The sequence below is a fragment of the Sipha flava genome, unplaced genomic scaffold, assembly GCF_003268045.1.
Source record: "Sipha flava isolate LNK unplaced genomic scaffold, YSA_version1 85_pilon_pilon, whole genome shotgun sequence".
Classification (NCBI taxonomy): Eukaryota; Metazoa; Arthropoda; class Insecta; order Hemiptera; family Aphididae; genus Sipha; species Sipha flava.
The window spans coordinates 76,874-98,212 of NW_020273627.1; the positions used below are offsets into that span (position 1 = coordinate 76,874).

A 21,339-nucleotide genomic window follows, 5' to 3' on the forward strand; every position below is an offset into this window, starting at 1 on the left:
ATGTGCGCGACTACATCGTTACGGCGTACGATAAGAATATCTTATGGTTTTAACAGATCAAGGAAAACAAAAAAAAATTAAATTAAATTTTAAAATAATTAAAATTATACGGGAGACACTCGTTATTCCTTTTGAATTTATTAATACATATTTTAAAGCTCCGAACGCTAAACAATGGACATGATTTTTTCGATTTTTTTTCCCTCGTTCGGAATCAAATAATGACTAAGTTTGTTGTGTGTATAAAAATATATTTTAACCCTCCGACAGATCATGCATATATAAATATATATTTCATATCTAATGTGCAATTTACGAAATGACCTCATTTTTTTAAAATATTAAAGGAGTAGTATTTTGTGAGGTTTTTTTTAATCATTTTCCGTGAAAATTAAAATACAACAATACAAGGATTCAGCACAAAAAGGATTCTACCCGAGTGAACTAAATTTTAAGAGCAATGCGCGTTTATTCTCGACAATGACGTGTATAAATTAATTAAAGTTAAGTGTATAATACTATTATAACATGAGATTCAAATAATTTATATTGCGATTGCGCATTTATTGAGATACGGTCATTGGTTCAGAATTAACCGACAGCTAGAAGCGTATAGTTAATAATACTAATCAAAGGGAATATGAAACTATGTATTATATAGGTTAATATAGCAGCAGCAGCAGCAGAAATGTACTAAATAATGGAAACGTTAGAGGAAAAAATTGGGATTCTTTGATGTGACCTCCATGGGCTGCAGCTATTGAAACGGAAGGCTGTTCGCCGTGTAATTTAATTGCTCGTCGGCGGTGCATTCGGAGAGGTTTGAAAAAAAATCGAAGTACGGTATACATGCATTGCCCAACATAATACGAATTGTTGTCGATTGAAGGGACGACCGTAGCAGTAGTGTTTATCGCACGAGGGGAGGTGGTAAAAATCAGATAAAAAAGAACATCGGTTTGGCAATCACTGTGAGCGACTACATGTATACACTGGAACACCGGTAAAAACACACACACGCATAATGTTACCTTCAACTACAGGCATACACGCACAGTACCGTGTAGTTGTTTTTTTTTTATTCGTACGCGCATTAGAAATACAATCGTTTTATTATTCCCTCTCCACAAATGAAATCCATCCCTTGTTACCACAACATTTATCATAACATAATATCGATACACACTCACATGTATATGTAGACGGGCAACAGGTGTAATTTTAGGTCTGCGAATTCCACAACCGTCGTTTAATAAACCGCGTGTGTATATAATATTGTATACACGGAAGATACACACGTATAGTAAACGTATGATTACACATCGGGTCGGACATAATTCAGTTTGCCCGCCCGCAAACCGTTGGGAAGAGCTGAGTAATTCTCACAGCGTTTTCCCGTAGCCACTAAATCCGAGGCACCGTATAAGCGTTATACGCGCCGGGATCGCCGTCCACCTTCAAACGGTGCACCGGCCGACTCGGGCAAACGTTCGCAATCTATAGGTAGTAAACGTACACACGTCATAATAACATAAAAAGCAAACGTAATAATATAACTATTGTATTATCATTGTACACGAATGGCATTTCGCTTGTTAGCCAATCCGAGTCGTTTAATAACAGTAATCTCTGAATGTTTAATGATTATTTTAAAAAATTCTCCAACCGGTTCCGCCGTGTACACATATACGCGCGCCCGCGCCGCTGTCCTGGTTTCGTTTCCGCTGCAGTCCACTGTGTATTTAAACATTATAAAAATATTATGCGCAAGAATATTGTGTGCGAACGACCGCGGCGTGTGTTTGTGTGTGATGCGGGTGCTTACAAGTATACGACACGTGTTGTACCACTAACTGCTTTTATATCGTAAAAAACAAAACTTTTCGTCCGAATACCACCGGATTGAATAACAGCAGATAACGCTTGAAGGGACATGATATGCAAAAATCCAACTAAATATCTAACAGTATTTACGCACGTCCCCCCAGGACGCATAAGTGTATACGACTGTTAAGTACTGAAATATTTAGAAAAAATTCCACCGGTACCTAGTCATGGAAATAATATCCAGTTACACTCATCTTATCCGTAAGTACTTACTCGTATATCTGCAAACGATACATGTGTATACTATAACTATACCGAATGTTGTATTTGCGTTTTATGAACTGTTTCGTATACGGAAGATATTGAGAAAGAAATCGCATAAAATTGTATTTTACCTTTCAAGTATACTTAGAAGAATACGCACCGATTGTTGTATTTTATTCTTCGCGTGCGCGAAGAACTACGCATTCAATTCGATTGTCTAGCGGAAATGCAGACAATTGACGACACGATGACCATGCAAATACATACACACAAATGCCGAACCGATCGCCTACGATTATGATTATTATTATAATTGAAGAAATATTTTCACAACGGGTCTGCCTGTTCTCAGCAAACAAATGTACTATTAACAATATCATCTCGATTTACCAAACTGGTTTCGGTATACTCGACACGCGAGAACGAATTTCCGCAGAGTCCTTTACGTTGAGGAAGGTTTCCCCGGGTGTTCGAATAAATAAATAAATTCCAATATCACGTCGCAAACAAAGCAGGGCGCATTCATGCATCGCAGGAGCTAAAGTATTACTTTATTCTCACAGGATGCACTCCTTTGCGAACCACGCGCCTTCGCGTTTACTCTAATGCACAACGGAACAGGCGAAGATATATAATACAAATAATAATATATTATGCACGATATTGCGTACTATTAATAATGGTTATCCTGTGGTGATTTCATGTCGTACGGGGTCCGCAGCAGCAACGACGGTCACGGCTAGGCCTCGGGGCAAATATTTATACATGCACGTACAAACAACGAATATGCGTATTAATTGCTTACGAATAAACTGCGTTCGTGTTTAAGTAAGATGCACAAAAATAAAACGGAAACGTCATTAGGTAAATATTATTACGATTATTATTCGGATGGGAGAGGAGGGGGAAGTGCCAATTAACCGACAAAATATGGTATCTCGTTACTAATTAACCCGGTGGTGCCCCAGCGGCCTATTTGCCCGCCAATTTATTAGTACGTCTCTCTTTCCTTCACACGTTCTACGTGCAAGGATCGAAAAAAAAACACAGTAACAATATATTATATTCGCTGTCATCGCGATTCCGGGACATTTGTTACGAGGTGGCGTTTACAAATGGTCGGCGAGGAAACAAAGTCATTGTTCTCTACTCGGTGGCACTGGAATTTTATTTTTATACATCCCATATAGAGGTGGAACACACGCTGTACCGGCACACGGATCACATGCATAGGTATACCAAAGGATACACGCGCACACACACTACATACGCACGTCGTGTTAACTCGTTAATATTATTCTTACTAAAAGGGATCGGAGTGACTGGCTTAATGAGGCCTCCGTTAGTGTTTGTGTATATATGAATATGTGTGTGTGTGTGTGTGTGGATAAACAGGGCGCGGACGGCTAATTTGTGTTTACGGCGTGTGAAGAGTTATTTCCAGGGACGCGCGCAAGATAAGAGGAGAGGATGACTGCAGCCATGTGTGCGTCACTGCTGACAAATCTTATAAAAATGTGGTTTCTTTCTCCATTGAATAATTGCAGTCAGATGCAACCCACACGCGTGTTTATCTTAGAAACATTATTATGGGATTCGAAACGTTGACGATGAGTGTAACGCCGTGTAACGTGTTGTCATCGCTTTGAAGGTAAATTGACAGAATATTATTATTGTTTTACTGCAGGGTATACACATTATACAACCAATACACGAACGATGAAAATAAAATTGAAGTTATCAGCAGACTAGGAACAGTTATATGATTTTAATGGGTATACTGATTTATTTCAACTCGTAATTTTGCAAATCATTTTATTTTCCGGTCGTAAAACAAAAGCGGATAGAATATATACGTGCACGTTGTTAGTAAATTCACTAGTTGTTCAGAGTTCTAATTAAATGGAAATTAAGAAGTTAGGTTAAGGAGATGGCGTGAATGATATTTAATATAGCTACGTTTTGAGTTGCGTATATTATTATTTTCACGGGTATAAAGTATGTATACAACACAAGAATCGTAAATGTGTAATTATTTGTTGTACATTTATGTAATTAAGTAAATATATACGTGTACACACAATATACACGCATTAAAAAAAGGCTTTATAGTGAATAATTTGGTAAATTAATGAAGAAAAATAAAAATGAATATTTTTAGAACATTAAACAAGGACTGACGGCAGCACTGGTTATTATATGTATGATAATTTTAACGAATTGTACATGTTCAACGTATGGTACTCACTATAAATTTCTTTGAATTATTTATAACTTACAATTTAGACATTTCGGGCAATCTAGCGCGGTCGTTATATGTACAGAAGAGTTAAAACCACTGACCGTACACCGAACCGCAAAAGCAGATTATACATTGATACAATACTGCATGTAATGTACATTATATTGTACGCAACGCATTTAGGGATTGTTCTCGAGTAAATAATCTCTAGATTATATTTTCCGATCCAGATACTTCACACGAAACATGGTTAATACATTTGCGGTGATGCGTTCGTCCTAACTGTTCCAACATTTATTGATTACAAGTACGTGCATATTATAATTAACGTGTAATGTATAGTATATATAAAAGTCAACTAGAGGATATATATATATATATTATAATATATATTTAACGACAAAAGGTGGACGTGAAGTTGAACTTTTTTTTTATATGTTTCATTTATGCCTAATCCGAATCATTTACCTCTTACTCTGCAGATTTGACGTAATACACTGAGATATGAGTACCGTAAACAATAACAGACGAATAAAAAACCATTTAGATCGTAGACCACGATATTAACTTGCACCGTGGCCACCGATGACGATAACTGCAATTATCGAAAAAACCTGTCTCACGACTGTATATTTAAATATAAGCCTAGTGATATTATAAACTGTGTGGGTATTTGTAAGCGCACTCTTATTAGCAATCTTTCTTAGGTGGATGCCGAAAGCTACGCGCGATATCTATCACAAATATCCTGTGCGTAAATCACAACCACCAATTCGAATACGACTGCAGTATCATAATAGTATAACACAGCGAAATCAGTATTTATTCTATATTACACTGTTTGCAACGTTACCGGATCAAACAGTATAACCGTGACCTCTATACACACATAGCAGCAATTATTAATGAATAATAACACGAAAAGGGTTTTGTGTCATATTGATTATTATACATTATTGGTAATTAGGTCGAGTGCAATATTAATAATCATCAAGTTAACATTTTTTACTCGATTTTTTATTAATTTGCATAGGAATATATATATATCGATCACTAAAAGTATGTGTATGTGTGTGTTTATGTGCAATAATAAATGTTTTCGGAGAGGAAAAAGACATTCGGGAAGAAATACGTAAAAAAATGTAATTAAAAAATATGTAATACAGCCAAGTAAGTATAAATTTTGTTTGCAACATGAATGAAATGACCCCGATCTATTAGAACGAGTGTTTACAATATTTAACTTCTTGTGCGTTTTACGCACTCGAACCACTACTTTACACGAGCACATAGCACATACAGGACAGTTAATATATGATTTTGATTATTGCGCATAAGCGATCCGATACATAGCCGTCAAGAGGGTCGTCGACAATGATACGTGCGCCGCATTAGATTATCGTGTAACGCGTTGCGGCGAACGGAAGTAGTTTTTGCAGATTTAACAGAAAATACACGTATGACCAATAGATTTTACAAGCGACCGTAATGATGTTAAGTGTTTATGTACATGAATATGATAGGATGACGTTTTGCGACGGTTCCGTAGGCTTTTGCGCGGACAGGTGGTGCAAACCGCACTGCCGGGGAAATCGAATCGGCCCGCAAGTAGCGGCACGGAACTCGCGAAATCTGTGATGAACCGCGACCGCCGATAGTGTAAACGGAAAAAACCCCGTCGGATCGAAAACCGTACGAAAACGGAGCACACGCGTAATTCCGTGTCGAAGAAAAACGATCGTCCCGCGGGAGACGACGGAACACGAACGGCGTCCGGGACACGGGACCCGGAACGGGATTGGACATCTAGATCGGTTTTTCGAGGGATCTACTTGCGGGCGCGGTCGCGTACGGGAAAAACGAAATCGTGTCGTACGGCAGGAACACGAAAAACGCTTCGTGATGACGGACCCGCGGCGGCGACAAGTTTGCCCCAGTTAACGCGTATACGCACGAGCGTACACAATACACATTCTCTCCGTTATAAATATCTTACGCGCAGGTATACGCGCACACACACACACACACACACACACACACTGGTTCGGAATAACATCCGTGTACACGTATATAATAATAATGGAAATATAACGTTAAGAAACGACGACGCCGCCGCCGCCGCCGCCGCCGCCGCGTACATGACGAATGATTTACGTAGCAACATCACGTGAATCACAGTCATAACGCTCGGGCCCGTCGCCGCGCGCACCGACCGCGCGCGCCGACGGACGGATGAGCTCGTAAATATTGTCGGTGACGGCGGGACGGGTAGTAATAACTCGGCGCGGAAAACGTGATACTCCTCCGTCCCTCCGCCCGTCCGTCGTGTGCACACGGCGCGCACCTTCGCCACCGGTGCGCGCCCCGTCCGCCGTCCCGCCCGCGTTTTATATCGATCGGCCGGCAATCACGCGAGAAACACACACGCACCACCGCCGCCACTACCACCGCTTGCGCGCAACCGTCAACCGACCGACCCTCTTTGGATTCGGTTGCGCGCGTAGGAGGACGGGCGGGTGGGGGGGGGGGGGGGTGGGGGGAGCACGAGAAATGGGGGTCAGGAGTAGGCGGCGACGGTGATGAGATTACGTTTCCTCGGCTGGCGGGCCCGCAGCCAAAACCGACACACGTATGACACGGTTGCGCCGTGCGTAGTACACGAGCCACCGGCCCCGCGACAACGACGAACGGCCACTCCTGGAGGGTCGTACCGCGACCGCACCGGCGTCCAGAAGTCCTGTTCGACACGTTAGCTCTTGCAGCATACCGGTCGGTCCGTTTCGCTCGAACGTTCCAAAACTATCAAACGTTCGGTACGTTATTGTTCCGCGTTTTTGCACCGACGTTCGGTAGATTTTTATCGACAGACAACTAAGAATGACGCGAAACAATCATCGTTCAGCACCGGGTGTTCTCGATCCCGTTTCGATCTAAACGCCCGACCGGCCCTTCCACATTGTGTACAGATTATCCTCCTCGTGCACAATAATAAAACTCCCGCAATCGTAATGTTAACCAAACAAAACCGAACGGGCAATGTTCACGTTTTACTCTTGTGTTGCGCGACGATACAAACAATAATACGCGGAGGGATGATATGCGAAGGCCACGACGAATCCGTCTACCTGAAAATAAAAACCTTCGGCGCACGTTACGTTTAAAATTAATTACCATTAACGCGCGTTCCTCGCCGACCGAATAAAGTTTTATTAGCAGAGTTCCTGACGTACGAGTCCTATCCAAAATACGGAGAAGTGGCAAATCAAAAGGCTGTGTTCCTTAACAATCTTATTCTCACGTCCGTTTTCAAACCGTTTTGTATTTAGTTTCTAATTTTTTTAATTGGAGTCTCGTGGGAGTTCAATCTGTTTCGTTATTTGTTTCTAGATACGTGCTCGCCGCCGCCGCCGCCGCCGCCGCTATCCAGAATTAAAATAATAAAACAATAAACGGATTGTCGAAAGAGTTGAGAGGAACGTATGAATAAACAATGAGGATACACTACATCTCTTCTCCGTGATATGCAGGCGTAATAAACGTTTTCCACTCCCACGGGCGGCCCGGTTACGTGTATATTAATGTAGTATATGTTATACGCGTATACGATTTCTGTGTATGTATATGTTTTTCTTTAGTTGTTTAGTATAATAATAATAATCGAAAAACGCGTCAATGTCAAGTTAAAGAAATCGTTAAAAGAAGTACATTTCAGTTAGTTTGGTATTAAAAATGTATTGATCTGGACGAGGAATGTTTTTATTTATTTATTTTTTCGAGAAACAATTCTATAAATATCTGAACATATAACTACATAGTACGGTGTTTCAAAATTTATATTTTATCGTTTTTCGTGAAGACAATTGCGTTGTAATATGATGGATTTGAAAACAAAACAAACTGTGTATACGGCATACTTAATATTATATGTACTGACGCGGATTTTGTGAGTTTGTAAGTTTAACCGGCTTTAAGTTCTAAAACTTTTGCAGTAATGTACGCTCAGAACGATTCCATTGATGAAAAAAATATCAGACCAAAGATCTTTATTCGTTTCTTTTCTGAGCGATTATCAAAAATCACAGTCGGAGAAAAACTCACAAAAACTGTTTAGAATAAATTGTATATATATATATATATATTGTACATGGAACAAAAATAGAAAAACGTTTATAGCCGAAAGCGTTATGGATGGCAACCGAAACGATTTAAAAAGCTGTTAGCACGTTTCGCACGGTGGACCGGAGGAAGAGAAACATTTATCCCCTCCCATGCCCTGCGTATACATACATATATATATATATAAGGGCGAGAACCCAATACATTTATATATATTATATACGATTAGTGTATGTAGCGCCGCGATAGTCCACCACGTATTGTGTTTCAAGACACTACGATTACGTTCAATATATCTCGTTTACGACCCATTTGGCCGTTCGCGCGCGCGTAACGTTGGCGACTATATTTTTTTTCCCTTCGCGCGCGGAAAGCTCCGTCGACCGATGTCCGGCGGGGCCAAGAATGATGGATACGTTAGAAGCGTTTCGTGGTTTCGGTCCGTCCGCCGCGTAATGGACGTCATAAAAGTTATTGTCGCCCATGCGCCACGACACGGTAATACGCGCAGCGCAGCGCATGCACACGCATCATATTATGTTGTACGCGCACACGAAAGAATAAACCGGGGTTAAGTCTTCCCGGGAGGGTGCCACGGGGGTCGCCACGCACGCACTGGCTGACGAATAATAATAATCGGTCGCAGTGAAGGTATATTCATACGTGCGTACAGACACAGCGAGAGAAGTCCAGTATTATACACGCGTGGCCGTACAGACGGTAATGGCATTGGGTTCTTACGGCGTACACCGTGTACGTGTAATAAAATATTACGTTATATACGAGCGGTGGAGAAATATGTTAAATTACGCGGTGTGTGTGTTTATATTTATTTTATTTTTTTAAACGGCTCCATAAAATGATACGAACCGAGAGAGAGATAGAGTGAGAGGAGAGAGAGAGAGAAGCGAACGAGAACGTCACGCGCGTTTTCATACAGAGACTGTGTATTACAGTATAACGTTCTGGCGGCGACGGCATATGAAAACCGGAAGGTGGCGGCGGCTGGAGGTCGTGCAGGGAAAGGCCCCGGGGAGTCTCCGGGCGCATGTTGATTTAAGAATGCGCGCACGAAATTCGTTCCTACTGCGATGATTGGCCGTCGCGGGCGCGCGCGTTCACATTTATATACCTCCGCGCATTGTGTGCGCGTTCATAGAGAAAATGAAAGATTATAATACCGGCATGTGTGTTTTAAAAATACAATAATAACACAAGTTTATAGTATTGTAGTGTACAGCGCGTAGTAGTCGAATCGCGTATAGTTTTTGTAACACGAGTAGCGATGGGAGTAACACCCAATGTGTGTGCACCAGTTATGATAAACCAAACGAAATATTGGATGATTGCGAAAAAAATAACGCACGTTTAGATAACGGGTCAATGCGTTAACATATAAACCTACTGTGAACGGTATGAAAAGAAGTTCGACACACGAATTTCGAGACATTTGCACGGAAAAAAAAAAAAAACGATAATCGTTCACGTCAGACGAACCGTTGACGTATATATGATGAGCCGTTCTTGAAATAACTCCAGTGAAAGTAGGATACACATAGATGTAGATGTATAGACAATGATATATGTCCGAAATACAGTACTTAATCGCCGCGTCTTCCACTAGAAAATATAACGCAATAAAATCTCGTGAGCGTTGGCGTTATTATTAAAAACTTTTAGAAAGCGCAGACGTGGAAGACAAAAATAATTGTTGGAGTGCTTTAAACAATAAAAATTATGTAATGAAATACGATACTTGGAAAATACACCGTAATGTGTTTTGAAACGAACCAACACGAATTCATAACGCAAAAATAGACGGTTAATTAGTATTTCCAAACTAAGTTGTATAAAAACATGATTTGTGTACATGTCGGTTGAAAATAATAATCTTAACGAAATATGATATATACTTATTACTAAAGCGACAAATTGTTATCTTAAACGTCATCATAATATTACCTTTTATTCAAACATTAAACAACCGTGTGAATTTAATGCGACATTAAAGTCAGCGTAATAAAATTACTATACGCTACGATAATATTGTGTTATAAATCTCGAACGTGAAACGTGACTGCAATTGACTTTGATTTTTAGATTTAAAAAAAAAATCTCTCATAAGGTACTATGCGGTATGTGCATTTTATTAGTGTACAGCCGGAGACATGTTTTCACGTGAGATACGTGACATTTTAACGACCGGATATGTGTTTTTTAAGAGAAGCAGTGAATAAATTTCCACGCATATTTTCCCAGGTTAACAATATAAAACAAATATTTGTCAATCGCTAGCGAACGTAAAACAACATCTTGCACAGGGGGTGAAGTGATTTTGTGCAGACAATACGCGGATCCGCGGAAGTCATTAAAATGTTCGTTGGTTTACGGACACGCGTAGTCAAATAACATAAGCATACGGTGAGTATTTCGTTTTTATTCGCGTATTTTTTTTTTCTAGATCACCCCCAATAGCGAAGACAACTGAAGGGAACACACTATTAAGTGCTGAAAAATAACACCGCGTACGCGGCATACGCTAGAGCGTAATCCATAAACAGCGGAGAATCGAATCTGGAGGCTATACGTAGGCAGGGATAAGGGCGCGACAGCAGACAACCGAAATAGGATACTGCGGCCGATGTACATCAGGTCGCCGCTAACGGACGGAGTCGTCGTACACGGGCACTCGATCGGTCGTCTTTCAAGTGTGCCATATGTCGACGGTTTCCGAGGTTAAATAATATTACTATTTGAATATAATGCGCTCTTACCGTGTTCGGCTCGTCCGGGACTGATGATCGCGACGGCCAGCAGCAGGAACGCTGCTGCGAGACAGCGGTACTCGCAGTGCATGACGGTGCCGACTGCGGTGGCGGTAGTGATGGTTGATGGCGACGGCTACCTTCTCATTGTTGAAACGTTCTTTCCTGCAGCAGACACAAAACGAAAAAAAATAAATAAATAAATATAAATGTATTTACATATATACGAACGTACGAGTAAACAACATGTAAATAACACCATTATATTATATAAATCGTAAGTCGTACAACAATTACATCGCACGCGGTGAGGTTCTCCCGCAGCACCGTACAGTATACGTTTATTATAGTGCGCGCTGCGTCGGTGGACAAGACGCGCCCGAAAAATACGCGCGTATGTTTATACAGGGTAATCTATAAATGTACGATTAAATAATGACTTATTGTCGCCTTTAAAATGTTCGCGTATTATTATAATTTATTTTCTACCAGTTTTCTTTTTTTGTTTGTTTTCTCCCCACCGTTGTTGCTCGGCGCGCGAGTATTATCTTCGGCCATCTCCCGCCGCCGCCGCCGCCACTTGTGCGCGCAAACTGTCCGTCCGGTTTCCAATTAGTGTCTTTCCGAGTTGCCGATGTTGACGTTTTTACCTTTTTGTTTTCCGCGCACTCGTGTTTATATAAAAGACGATTGTCCAATAATAGCCCCGTGTCGTTAATGCGCGCGCATAAAACGAATTGTCACCCGCGTCTATTATATATAAATTGTGCGGACGCGTATAATGCATATACACAAATAACATCGGTGCGAGCGGCGACCCGCATTACTCCGGTTAGGTCTTGGGCACAATTTATCTCTGCACCGAATCTTTTCCGACCGAGGAAAAATATGTTACAACTTAAGGGGGGGTTTTCGCGTTCTTAGTACCGTGCCAGAGGCAGGACGGAGTGGCGTTAAATCGCGACCGCGTGTACGTAGACGATTTTCGACAGAGCAACTTGTTTCAACGATAAACCTGTATCCGGTGGAAATTGTATTCGTCATGAATTCCTATTACGGATATTGCACTGGACGCGAGAGCCGGAATCTCGTCCGTAATAAAGAAATATTTCTTCGGTCCGTATTTCGTAACGAAAGAAAACAAATAGAACTGCGACGATGTTCCTTGGCGAAACGAAATATTATCATCATAAATGTGCGTATATCTTTGCGGGTGTCGAGCGAAGCTTAAAACATGAAAAAAAAAAAAAAGTCAGACAAAAGACGACCCGTGGCAGGCTGATCCGTATTCCTGGAGAAGAGCTGGATAATACGAAAATCTCGAGGGAGAGAAATCATTACCGAAGTTTGTCGAACATTACATGGACTCTCATCTACAGCCGTTGAAAACAACGTAAGACTGTGCACACCGTTGAAATAATATAAAAATAATGACATGTTCAAGCTGTCCGCAATTTACACACATATACGTGTATACAAAATTTAAATTACACTCGTCGGAAGACAGACAGAGAGAGAGAGAGGTTGAAAACACGGCAGACGCATTGTGTTCGTTCCCTCTGTCCCTCCTATCTACAATCCCGGAAAAGTGTCTAAAGAGAAAAACCGGAGTAGAGGAACACACAATTCACACCGCAGACTGACCGGTGTGCGTAGACGGACAAATTCGGTCCGACGACGACGACGACTTATAATCCGCTTATAAGGCACACACGCCGTCGCGGTCGCGCCGATACAATGCGACTGAAATAATAACAAACTCATTACTGCAACGGTCGCGCGGGCGGGATAGCGTCGTCCGTGATTTATGGGTCGGACGCGATAGCAGCGTACAGCGACGGAGGAGCAGCCGGGTCAACAGAGTTCACCGGAGTGAACTTGACAAATGCTTCGTTTTTTTCCCCCTTTTTTTTTTTTTTTATCGGTAGACGACGATCTCGTGTGATCGGACTCGTATACAAACGCACACGTACCGTACACGCTCTGCACACCTTTTCTTCTGCGCGCACATAATTAACAATTATTTTCTAGCGCGTAAGAAGCGTACAGAAGACGTGTGCGCATCCTGTGTTATGCGCTAGCACATGTGCCCCTATACGACGATCAGGACGACCGATCACACGCATATATGTACACAGTCGCGCGCACGTCTATCAGATAAATCGAACGCGTTCGGCCAGGCGAAAAATATGTTTCCATCGATTGTATAATAATAATAATAATAATAATAATACAATATCCTCCTCTGCGTTAATAACGCTCCGTTTGAAAATACCATTACGTGGGTCTGATGGGATTTCATCGTTCTGGCGATTTGGTTCTTTTGCGTTTTTTTTTTGTGGTCTTGGTTGCGGTGGTGGAAGTTTCATGATTTTTTTTTTTCGTGCGGGAGCTACCCTACCGGCGTGGTTGTTAGTAGGCGTATATGTATAGCTGCAGACACTTATTCCTTTTGTGTTCCGTCGATTGACGGTGGTTGCTGCCACTGCTGCAGTAGCAGTGATGCGCGTCAAAATCGATTCGGACGTGACGTTTTAAGGGGTAAGGTTTGGGAGATTCAAAAAAAAAAAATCTCTCCCCCTTTGCTGATTTCGTCTACCAAGTTAAACGCACATTACACAACGTATTAACATAATAATTGTGTAGCATTCGAAATAATGCAAAACGCGACGATGACTTTTTTAATTGTCATTATTTAATTACTGTGATAATTATAATCATGTCCATGTAATGGCGAAACAGGATCGAATCTAATAATTTTAATTCATATTTGTTTTTGAGTCATAACATTTTTAGACTTCTTCTTCATAAATAATGTGAAAACTTATAAGATTCTCATTCCCACGTCAATAATTTTGTCCAAAATATACTATTTCAAATGGTTAGGTTCTATAAATATAAAATATGGACGTTGGTCGTAAATCTTTTTATACTTGTATTTAAATAGTGATAGTAATTCGACAAGTTAAACATGAATAGATCTCATATAATTTATCGTATCGTATATAAGACGTGTGCATTCAAACTCAACCACACGCACACACAAGTATATAAGTGAAATGTTTTTGAAGTATTCCGACGTGACCTTCATATAAGATACTTTAGTGGGATCTATTGTAAATACACATCACAATTAATTCCAATAAGTAACATCTATGAAAAAAAAAAAATAAATAAAAATGTTTATTTTAGTAAAACGACAGAACAAACAATGTAACATTAAAAAAAAAAACATTTTTTTCCGCCCACGCGCCGAAAACATATGTGGTGTGCTTATTATATTATTATTTTAAAGATACAAAAATCGTGCTTAGTATTTTAGAAATATTTTTTTTCCGTATGGCATTTAATTTCAATAAATTCAAACAATTTTGTCTAATGAGCGACAAAAATAAACAATATCGGTAGATATAGTCTTCATTTAAAAACTACATATGCATAGAACACAGGGAACACAAAACCACCATCGATGTCTGTATAGATTTATTGCTATTGATCAATTGGATTCGCGATCACGCACATAGTGTATAATGTGTGCGTGAATATTGTAGTAACTGTGCGAGGTACATATGGAATTTTATTTTAAGTGTCGACCGGCAGTGGTTTTTATCGCTGCACCGTTACCGCCGTACTTAAAATTAGAATTGAAAATTAGAATAATAACAATGAGAAATGTGCACGTCGTTCGTGTATATACGGGGCACATACGGTATCTTGTACGCATCGGTAAGTAGTGTTTCAGTATCCGTAAGAAAACCGCGTACACTATAGCGCTCGCATACATATTCACATGCGCGCAGGCAACAACAATCAGTGGCGTGCGCAGGAATTTTGTATGGGGGGGGGGGAGATATCATACATAAAAAAGTATTATTTTCAATCTTTATTATTGTACAAAAAAAAATTCAATCGAGGCGGAAATTCATCCTTCTGAATGTTACACTAAATTCATCAATAATTTGTTCTGTAAATAGTGGAAATGTCTCGGTGTACGTTCATTAACGCGATCTCCGTGACTGCCCCGTCGTATTTCTTAAATAGGTTTTTTTAATAAAAAAAAAAAAAAGTCCACGAGGGGGATATATCCCACATCATCCCCCCACCCACTGCGCACACGATTGCGCGACGCGATCCGTAATCTTTTTCGGAGGAGAAAAAATAAAAAATAATAAAATCCAGTGTAAATTGGCCGCCAGTGCTCGGCCGTACGATCATCACAATACACTCACGAGAGCACGGAGACGGTGAATCCGAGGAATCCGAGTCGGCGGCGGCGATATAATGTAATATTATTATAAAAAGAGTGCGCGCGCTGAGAACCGGTTTGTCTGGGTCGCCGCCGCCACGGCAGCAGAAGCACATACGGAGAACAAACACGGACGGACTCTCCGGACGGGCCACCGGACAAAGCCCTCGAGAAGAATAAAATATATATTTTTATAAGACACCGAGGGAAAACGAGAAGGGAGTGAGAGAGAGAAAGACGGAAACGAAGGAATAAAGACGAAGACCAGAGAGACCGGTTAATCAATTTCTGGAACGAACACTGCAGCACGCATGTGTGTGTGTGAGTGTGTGTGTGTGATCAATTATCGTTATGTCATACAATCATATACGCGGGCTCCCATGATCCATTAAAAATAACGCGTTCGTATTATATCTTTATACATGTTTAAGTATCAAAATGTGTACACATAAATGATAGGTACGTATATTACAAATGGAAATTATTGGTGGAAAACGTACGATTTAAATCGGAACGCGTATTTTTACGCAGTCGTAGAGTTTAATAGGCAATTACGCGATTAAGATGTCTTCGCCGTGAATTCGTCGTCGGTATCTAACTGCTGCTGCCGTCGGTCGTTCTTATTCTCGGCAACTTCCGCGGAGGTCGTGAATCACGAAATCGCCTGTTAACGTCACACTCATGTTGATGTTTTCCTCTCGTTCTCCCGTCACACTAAAGAATTCAAACGCCGCCATCCCTTGTGCAGGCGTTTTTTTTTAAAATTTTTTTTATATAATTATTCCAAGATTACATCCAGTAGAGGAAGTACTATGAAATTGAAATGGCATCGCTTTGTTCGAAACGCGTAACGTCAACCGAACGACGTTGCTGTAAAACGTCTCATTGCATTTCAAACGCGTAAAATACATAGTAAGACACACGACTTCATGACAATCGGATTTGCGCAATTGTTTATTACCAAGGTTTACGTACCGTCCAATAAATGTGAAAACGTTACGACCAAAGTACCTGCATAGCAATTACAAAGATCAATGTTTGCGTGGTGCAAGAATAATCAATTCCAACAATCTTCTGTAAACGCACAAGTTTAATTTATTATATATATATATAATGCAATTCGACGAGATGAAATTAATTTTCCAAACTTCTGAGATTAACTGTATGAAATGTATTTCCCGCTGGGTGTCAATTAATGGAAAGTTAGTTTTACAAGACAAATTTCTACTCAAGTTAATCGGCTGCCACTGTTACCGATCAATCAACGACAGGGCGTCCACGAGAAGAGGGATAAACACCATGAGCTTGTTATCGTGTATCCCTCCTACCAACATGATGTTAAATTGTTTACCCCTGATGATAGGTAATGTGGTGTCTAAATATACAATGGCACTCCGAATATCTGCAAATAAGTGACTTCATAATATAATTGTTTTACAGAATATCCGAGAGGGGTAAAGTCATTTTAAACAAACAAAATCTCATTAACATCAACTTAATAGTTAAAACTGTGTATTGTTCCGACGATTAAACTTTTTTTACATTAAGAGATAATCATCGTAATCACAAAATTGAACACATTTATTGTCTTTCCTCTTTTAAATCGGGTTTTTTTTTCGACAATCGCTTACAAATGAGTTATACGCCATCATACACATACATACACGTTCAATCCGTAAAATTCTATCTAAACTTTTTCAACTCATTTCCGTCCGACGACTTTCTCGTTTATTATAAGTACCGCCTGAAATGTACATCTCATAGCCCATACACAAAGAATAGCTCTTTATAAATCGATTCAATTTATATTTTATGTCGATTTTTTCCGTATCTAGGTCCCTCTTTTAAATTTCCTCTTATTAATCTGGTACACGCCATCAGTTTCGTTTTATTTATAATCCACTTCGAACATGTATCCGCGTCGTACATTATTTGAAGCGTTTTTACATTTTTCCGCCATCGATATCATTAGAAAATTTCAATATTTACTTTGATCTCCTCGGCGTTTCCAGAATTCAGCATGCACCGTTCAATACAATTGGACATGTCCGATTCCTTTTCGGTTCATTCGCTTCGTTGCTTCACTCGTTTTTTTAATGATTCCGATACGGTATAAACGTATACACAAGCGCTAGGCGAGCGACGAGTTAACTTCCCGTATCTCACTACGATCTAGTTCGATTGTTTTCAATATTTTGAACACGTCGTCATTTATACAACTGAATGAGTGTGTATTTACACAATCGAAGCTGTACACAATGACGTAAGTGTATAATGCTGTCCGTTTTATATTTTGTATTGTTTTGTTCTTCAAACAGAATTTAATTATTCTTGCATTACAATTGTCATTATAATTATTATTTATTGTTGCGCGATTAGAAATAACTTGCAAGGAGCAACAACGGGATACTTTTAATACGAGTAGACCTATATGATATATAGTATAGTACGCCCATGTCCACTTGTATGGGTGATAATGACTTTTTTCGCTGACTGGCTTCACAATATTATTCCATAGATACGTAAGATTATAGCATTACTCATACAACGAATAATAAAATATTATGTCTATCACAAGTTATGGACACGAAATTACATAAACGAACTCAGTTCGTCCGAGAACCCAATTATCGCGTACGCCACATAAAAAAAAAGAAAAAAAATGTAATGTATAATAATCGACTACCTTATTTTTACATCCAAAAATATCGAGTGGTCATGAGTAAAAAATAACCATTTTTACCTTAGGGTTTCATTATATCGTTACATACCCAAACGCATAATTAAACGCACGTATTTACCGTTTTGTTCTCTGGGAACGAAACGTGATTTATGTAAAAAAAAAAAAAACGAATACGCAATAGAAGCAACAGAGTTATTAATTGTCCCATGTCGAACTCGGTGGGGGCCATCCGTCAGCTAACTACAATGATGTAGCTCCCGCGTTTTAATTTTCGTTTTTCATTACCGAAATATAACCATTAGTAATAATAGTACTAGTAGGTACCTACAAATACTACTGAATACCTATAGTATACCTCTAGTTAAAACAAAATTAACAATAAACATATACAGATTACACACACACATGTACGTGAAAAACGATAAATTACTACGTCTACGTCCTACGTGCGACAATCAGTCGAGTGTGCAGCGCCACCAATCAAAGCTCCAATAATAATAATATGCGCTACTCACAAACAGATTGTTCTTTGTTTGTAAACAGAAATTGTTGACGAAGTGATTTTAACTTGGCAAAATTCACTACGACGGAACGACGGTCGTGTATAACCATCGTTAATACAGTGTTTAAATTCCTGCGTATGTACACGGAGGGGCTAGAGGGAAATTTATGATGAAAGAAAATTCCAACCAATCGATTTTTTTGCCGACATACGAACTTTATAAATACACTGTGTGTTGGTTGTATATACAAATACAATATAAGACACATTATTGGTATATAAACGATAAAAGCGTCTCTGTATGTTTTCGAAACGTTTACGTTATACGTGTATCTATCGTGTAAACCAAGCGTGCCCAACCTTTTTCAACTTGCGGTCGCATTCGAAATTTATATTTATACTGCGGGTCCGTATACCGTATACCGGTTCATTTTGATAAAATATTCAATAGCTATACTATATCATATAATATTATTTTATTTTCGTGTGCGTAGAAGTAGGGTAGAAGACGTTATAAATTGTAATACAAGAGAGCTGAAACCTCCAAAAATACATATCAATAAAACCACGATAACGATGATACAACATACAGTAAAAAATATTTATTCAAATTTCAAGCAGTTTCAACGTTAAAATGAATAAAACGAACAAACAAAAGATACAAACATTAAAAATAAAAAAAATTTAATTTAATACATATCAGTGAATTTATTATCAGTGATATATATTTATAATGAACAACATTTTCCAATAGATAATTCACTATTTAACAGGTCACACTCAGGAGATATTAGTCCTCTGACCCTTTAAATACATTCCTAGATACAGTTATACAAGCATCACGATTCAAATATTTATTTGCATAAGTCTTTATGCTATGATTTATAGTTATATAATATATATATTTGTGTAAAAACATAATCAGTATTAATACTTTATAGATTTTATCTATGGGTATACGACCCATAAATATATAACAAACGTTTTGTCTTCATTTTCGTTCTCTCTTTGGTATCAAATCACTAACGTAAATTATTTATGTATAATAATTTGTGTACTTAACGAGTTTTCATATTAATAAGCACCATCGTTCAATCAAATGAAGAAAGGAAGTTTAAATGGTTCTGAATGAATTCACACACCTATCGCGAAAACGTACATTAGGGAGCAAACACATTTTCATTATATGATTACAACCGAAAAACACGTCGATCAATATCACCATGCAGAGCCGTACACATAAAAGTCATACGTTGTATTTTTGTTTATTGTTCTTTGGAAGATTTGAAAGGAAAAATCCAAGTATATTTTATTTGAAAAACAAATTTTTCTTTCGTTTGACAACGGTTCTTCCGGCTGATAAATCGAATGTGCCCCTGCCACCTACCCAGGCCTCGAGCATAATACAGAAGATTGAACAATAGAACTTATGTGTGTGTGTGTGTGCGTGTATGTGTGTATTTTTCAAAGTTTTCCATTCCCTATATATTTATTTATTTTTTTTTTTTTTTTGGCCTCGAGCCGCTGGTTTTCCCTCTCCGTCGACAATTTATTTACGTGCATTATTTTCGTTTGCCCGATTTTTATTCGCCCTTTGGCGTTTTCCTTGAAACTCGTAGAGTTGAGTACAATGCGCGACTGGCAAATGCGTTTTGGCCGTCCAAGCCCTGTTATACTGCATTGCGTCTATTACGCTCACCCTCTGCTACCTTATCTGTGTGCCAGCGCGAGTACTCAACTGTTTCCACTTGAAACCAACAACGTCGTGCGAACATAAGTAATAAACCGTCTCGAATCATTCAGAAACCTGTCATTTCGATATGAAATCGATACATGCGACGACGACAATCACGACAGCAACAAAAAGAATAATATCTACTATTATTTTATTATTACATCGTAAGACATAGAAACAACATAAAATGCATGCATGCAAATGCCTATTCTATGAAAAACAATCCAATATGGCTATCATCATTGTGCTGAGTTTTAAGTTTTTTATCAGATTTTTTTTATTCACATATTATTATTATAATAGATTTTTTTTTTTCAAAATGATTGATATAATTTTTTCAACCGTCACTACCATTATCGTATAGTATTAAATTACCATAACAACTGTAAAAGTAACATCTGTACAAGGAATATTATAATAACAGCCCATGCGACACACGCTCGTCACACCAGACGAGTATTCAAGGTATTATTTACGATATCCAATTGGATAATCATGCGATGAACATTAGAACAATAAAGAAAAATTTTTAATTCATAACACAATCTATAATACACATATTACTGTGAATTCAATATTTATTCTGTTATTCCACCGTTAATATGAAATTATGCGGATATTACATCGCACGTAATTATTACAATTTGACACAACCAAGCACGCTACTGTGCACAAACTCTTAAGCTGAAAGGTTTGATCAATACCCGTATTCTATAAAACTTCAAAATTAATAATACAAATAACTGTTACATTAATACATTTTAAACGAAGAAAAAAGATAAGACTTATTATAGATTAACGCATCGTTTACTCTGTAAAGACGATTGAACCAAGGGATTATTAAGATAATTTTAATGAATATAATATTGAACAAACTCGAATCAATTAAAGTTCATTGAATAATCGCAATAAAAACTGTGAAATAAATTTCGACGGGATTGAAATTAAATATATAAGTT

At 38.8% G+C, this 21,339-nt stretch overlaps 1 protein-coding gene across 8 annotated transcripts in view; it reads right to left on the reverse strand.

Annotated features, from left to right (window-relative positions):
* LOC112693333 (ephrin type-B receptor 1-B) overlaps nt 1-21,339 on the reverse strand; it is a 114,320-nt gene that overhangs the window by 51,273 nt on the left and 41,708 nt on the right. For all 8 annotated transcript variants that reach the window (XM_025568333.1, XM_025568330.1, XM_025568331.1 and 5 more), the window contains exon 2: nt 11,224-11,379. In XM_025568333.1, the coding sequence (XP_025424118.1) occupies nt 11,224-11,305 (82 nt within the window). In that variant the 5' untranslated portion in view covers nt 11,306-11,379. The remainder of the gene's footprint in view (nt 1-11,223; nt 11,380-21,339) is intronic.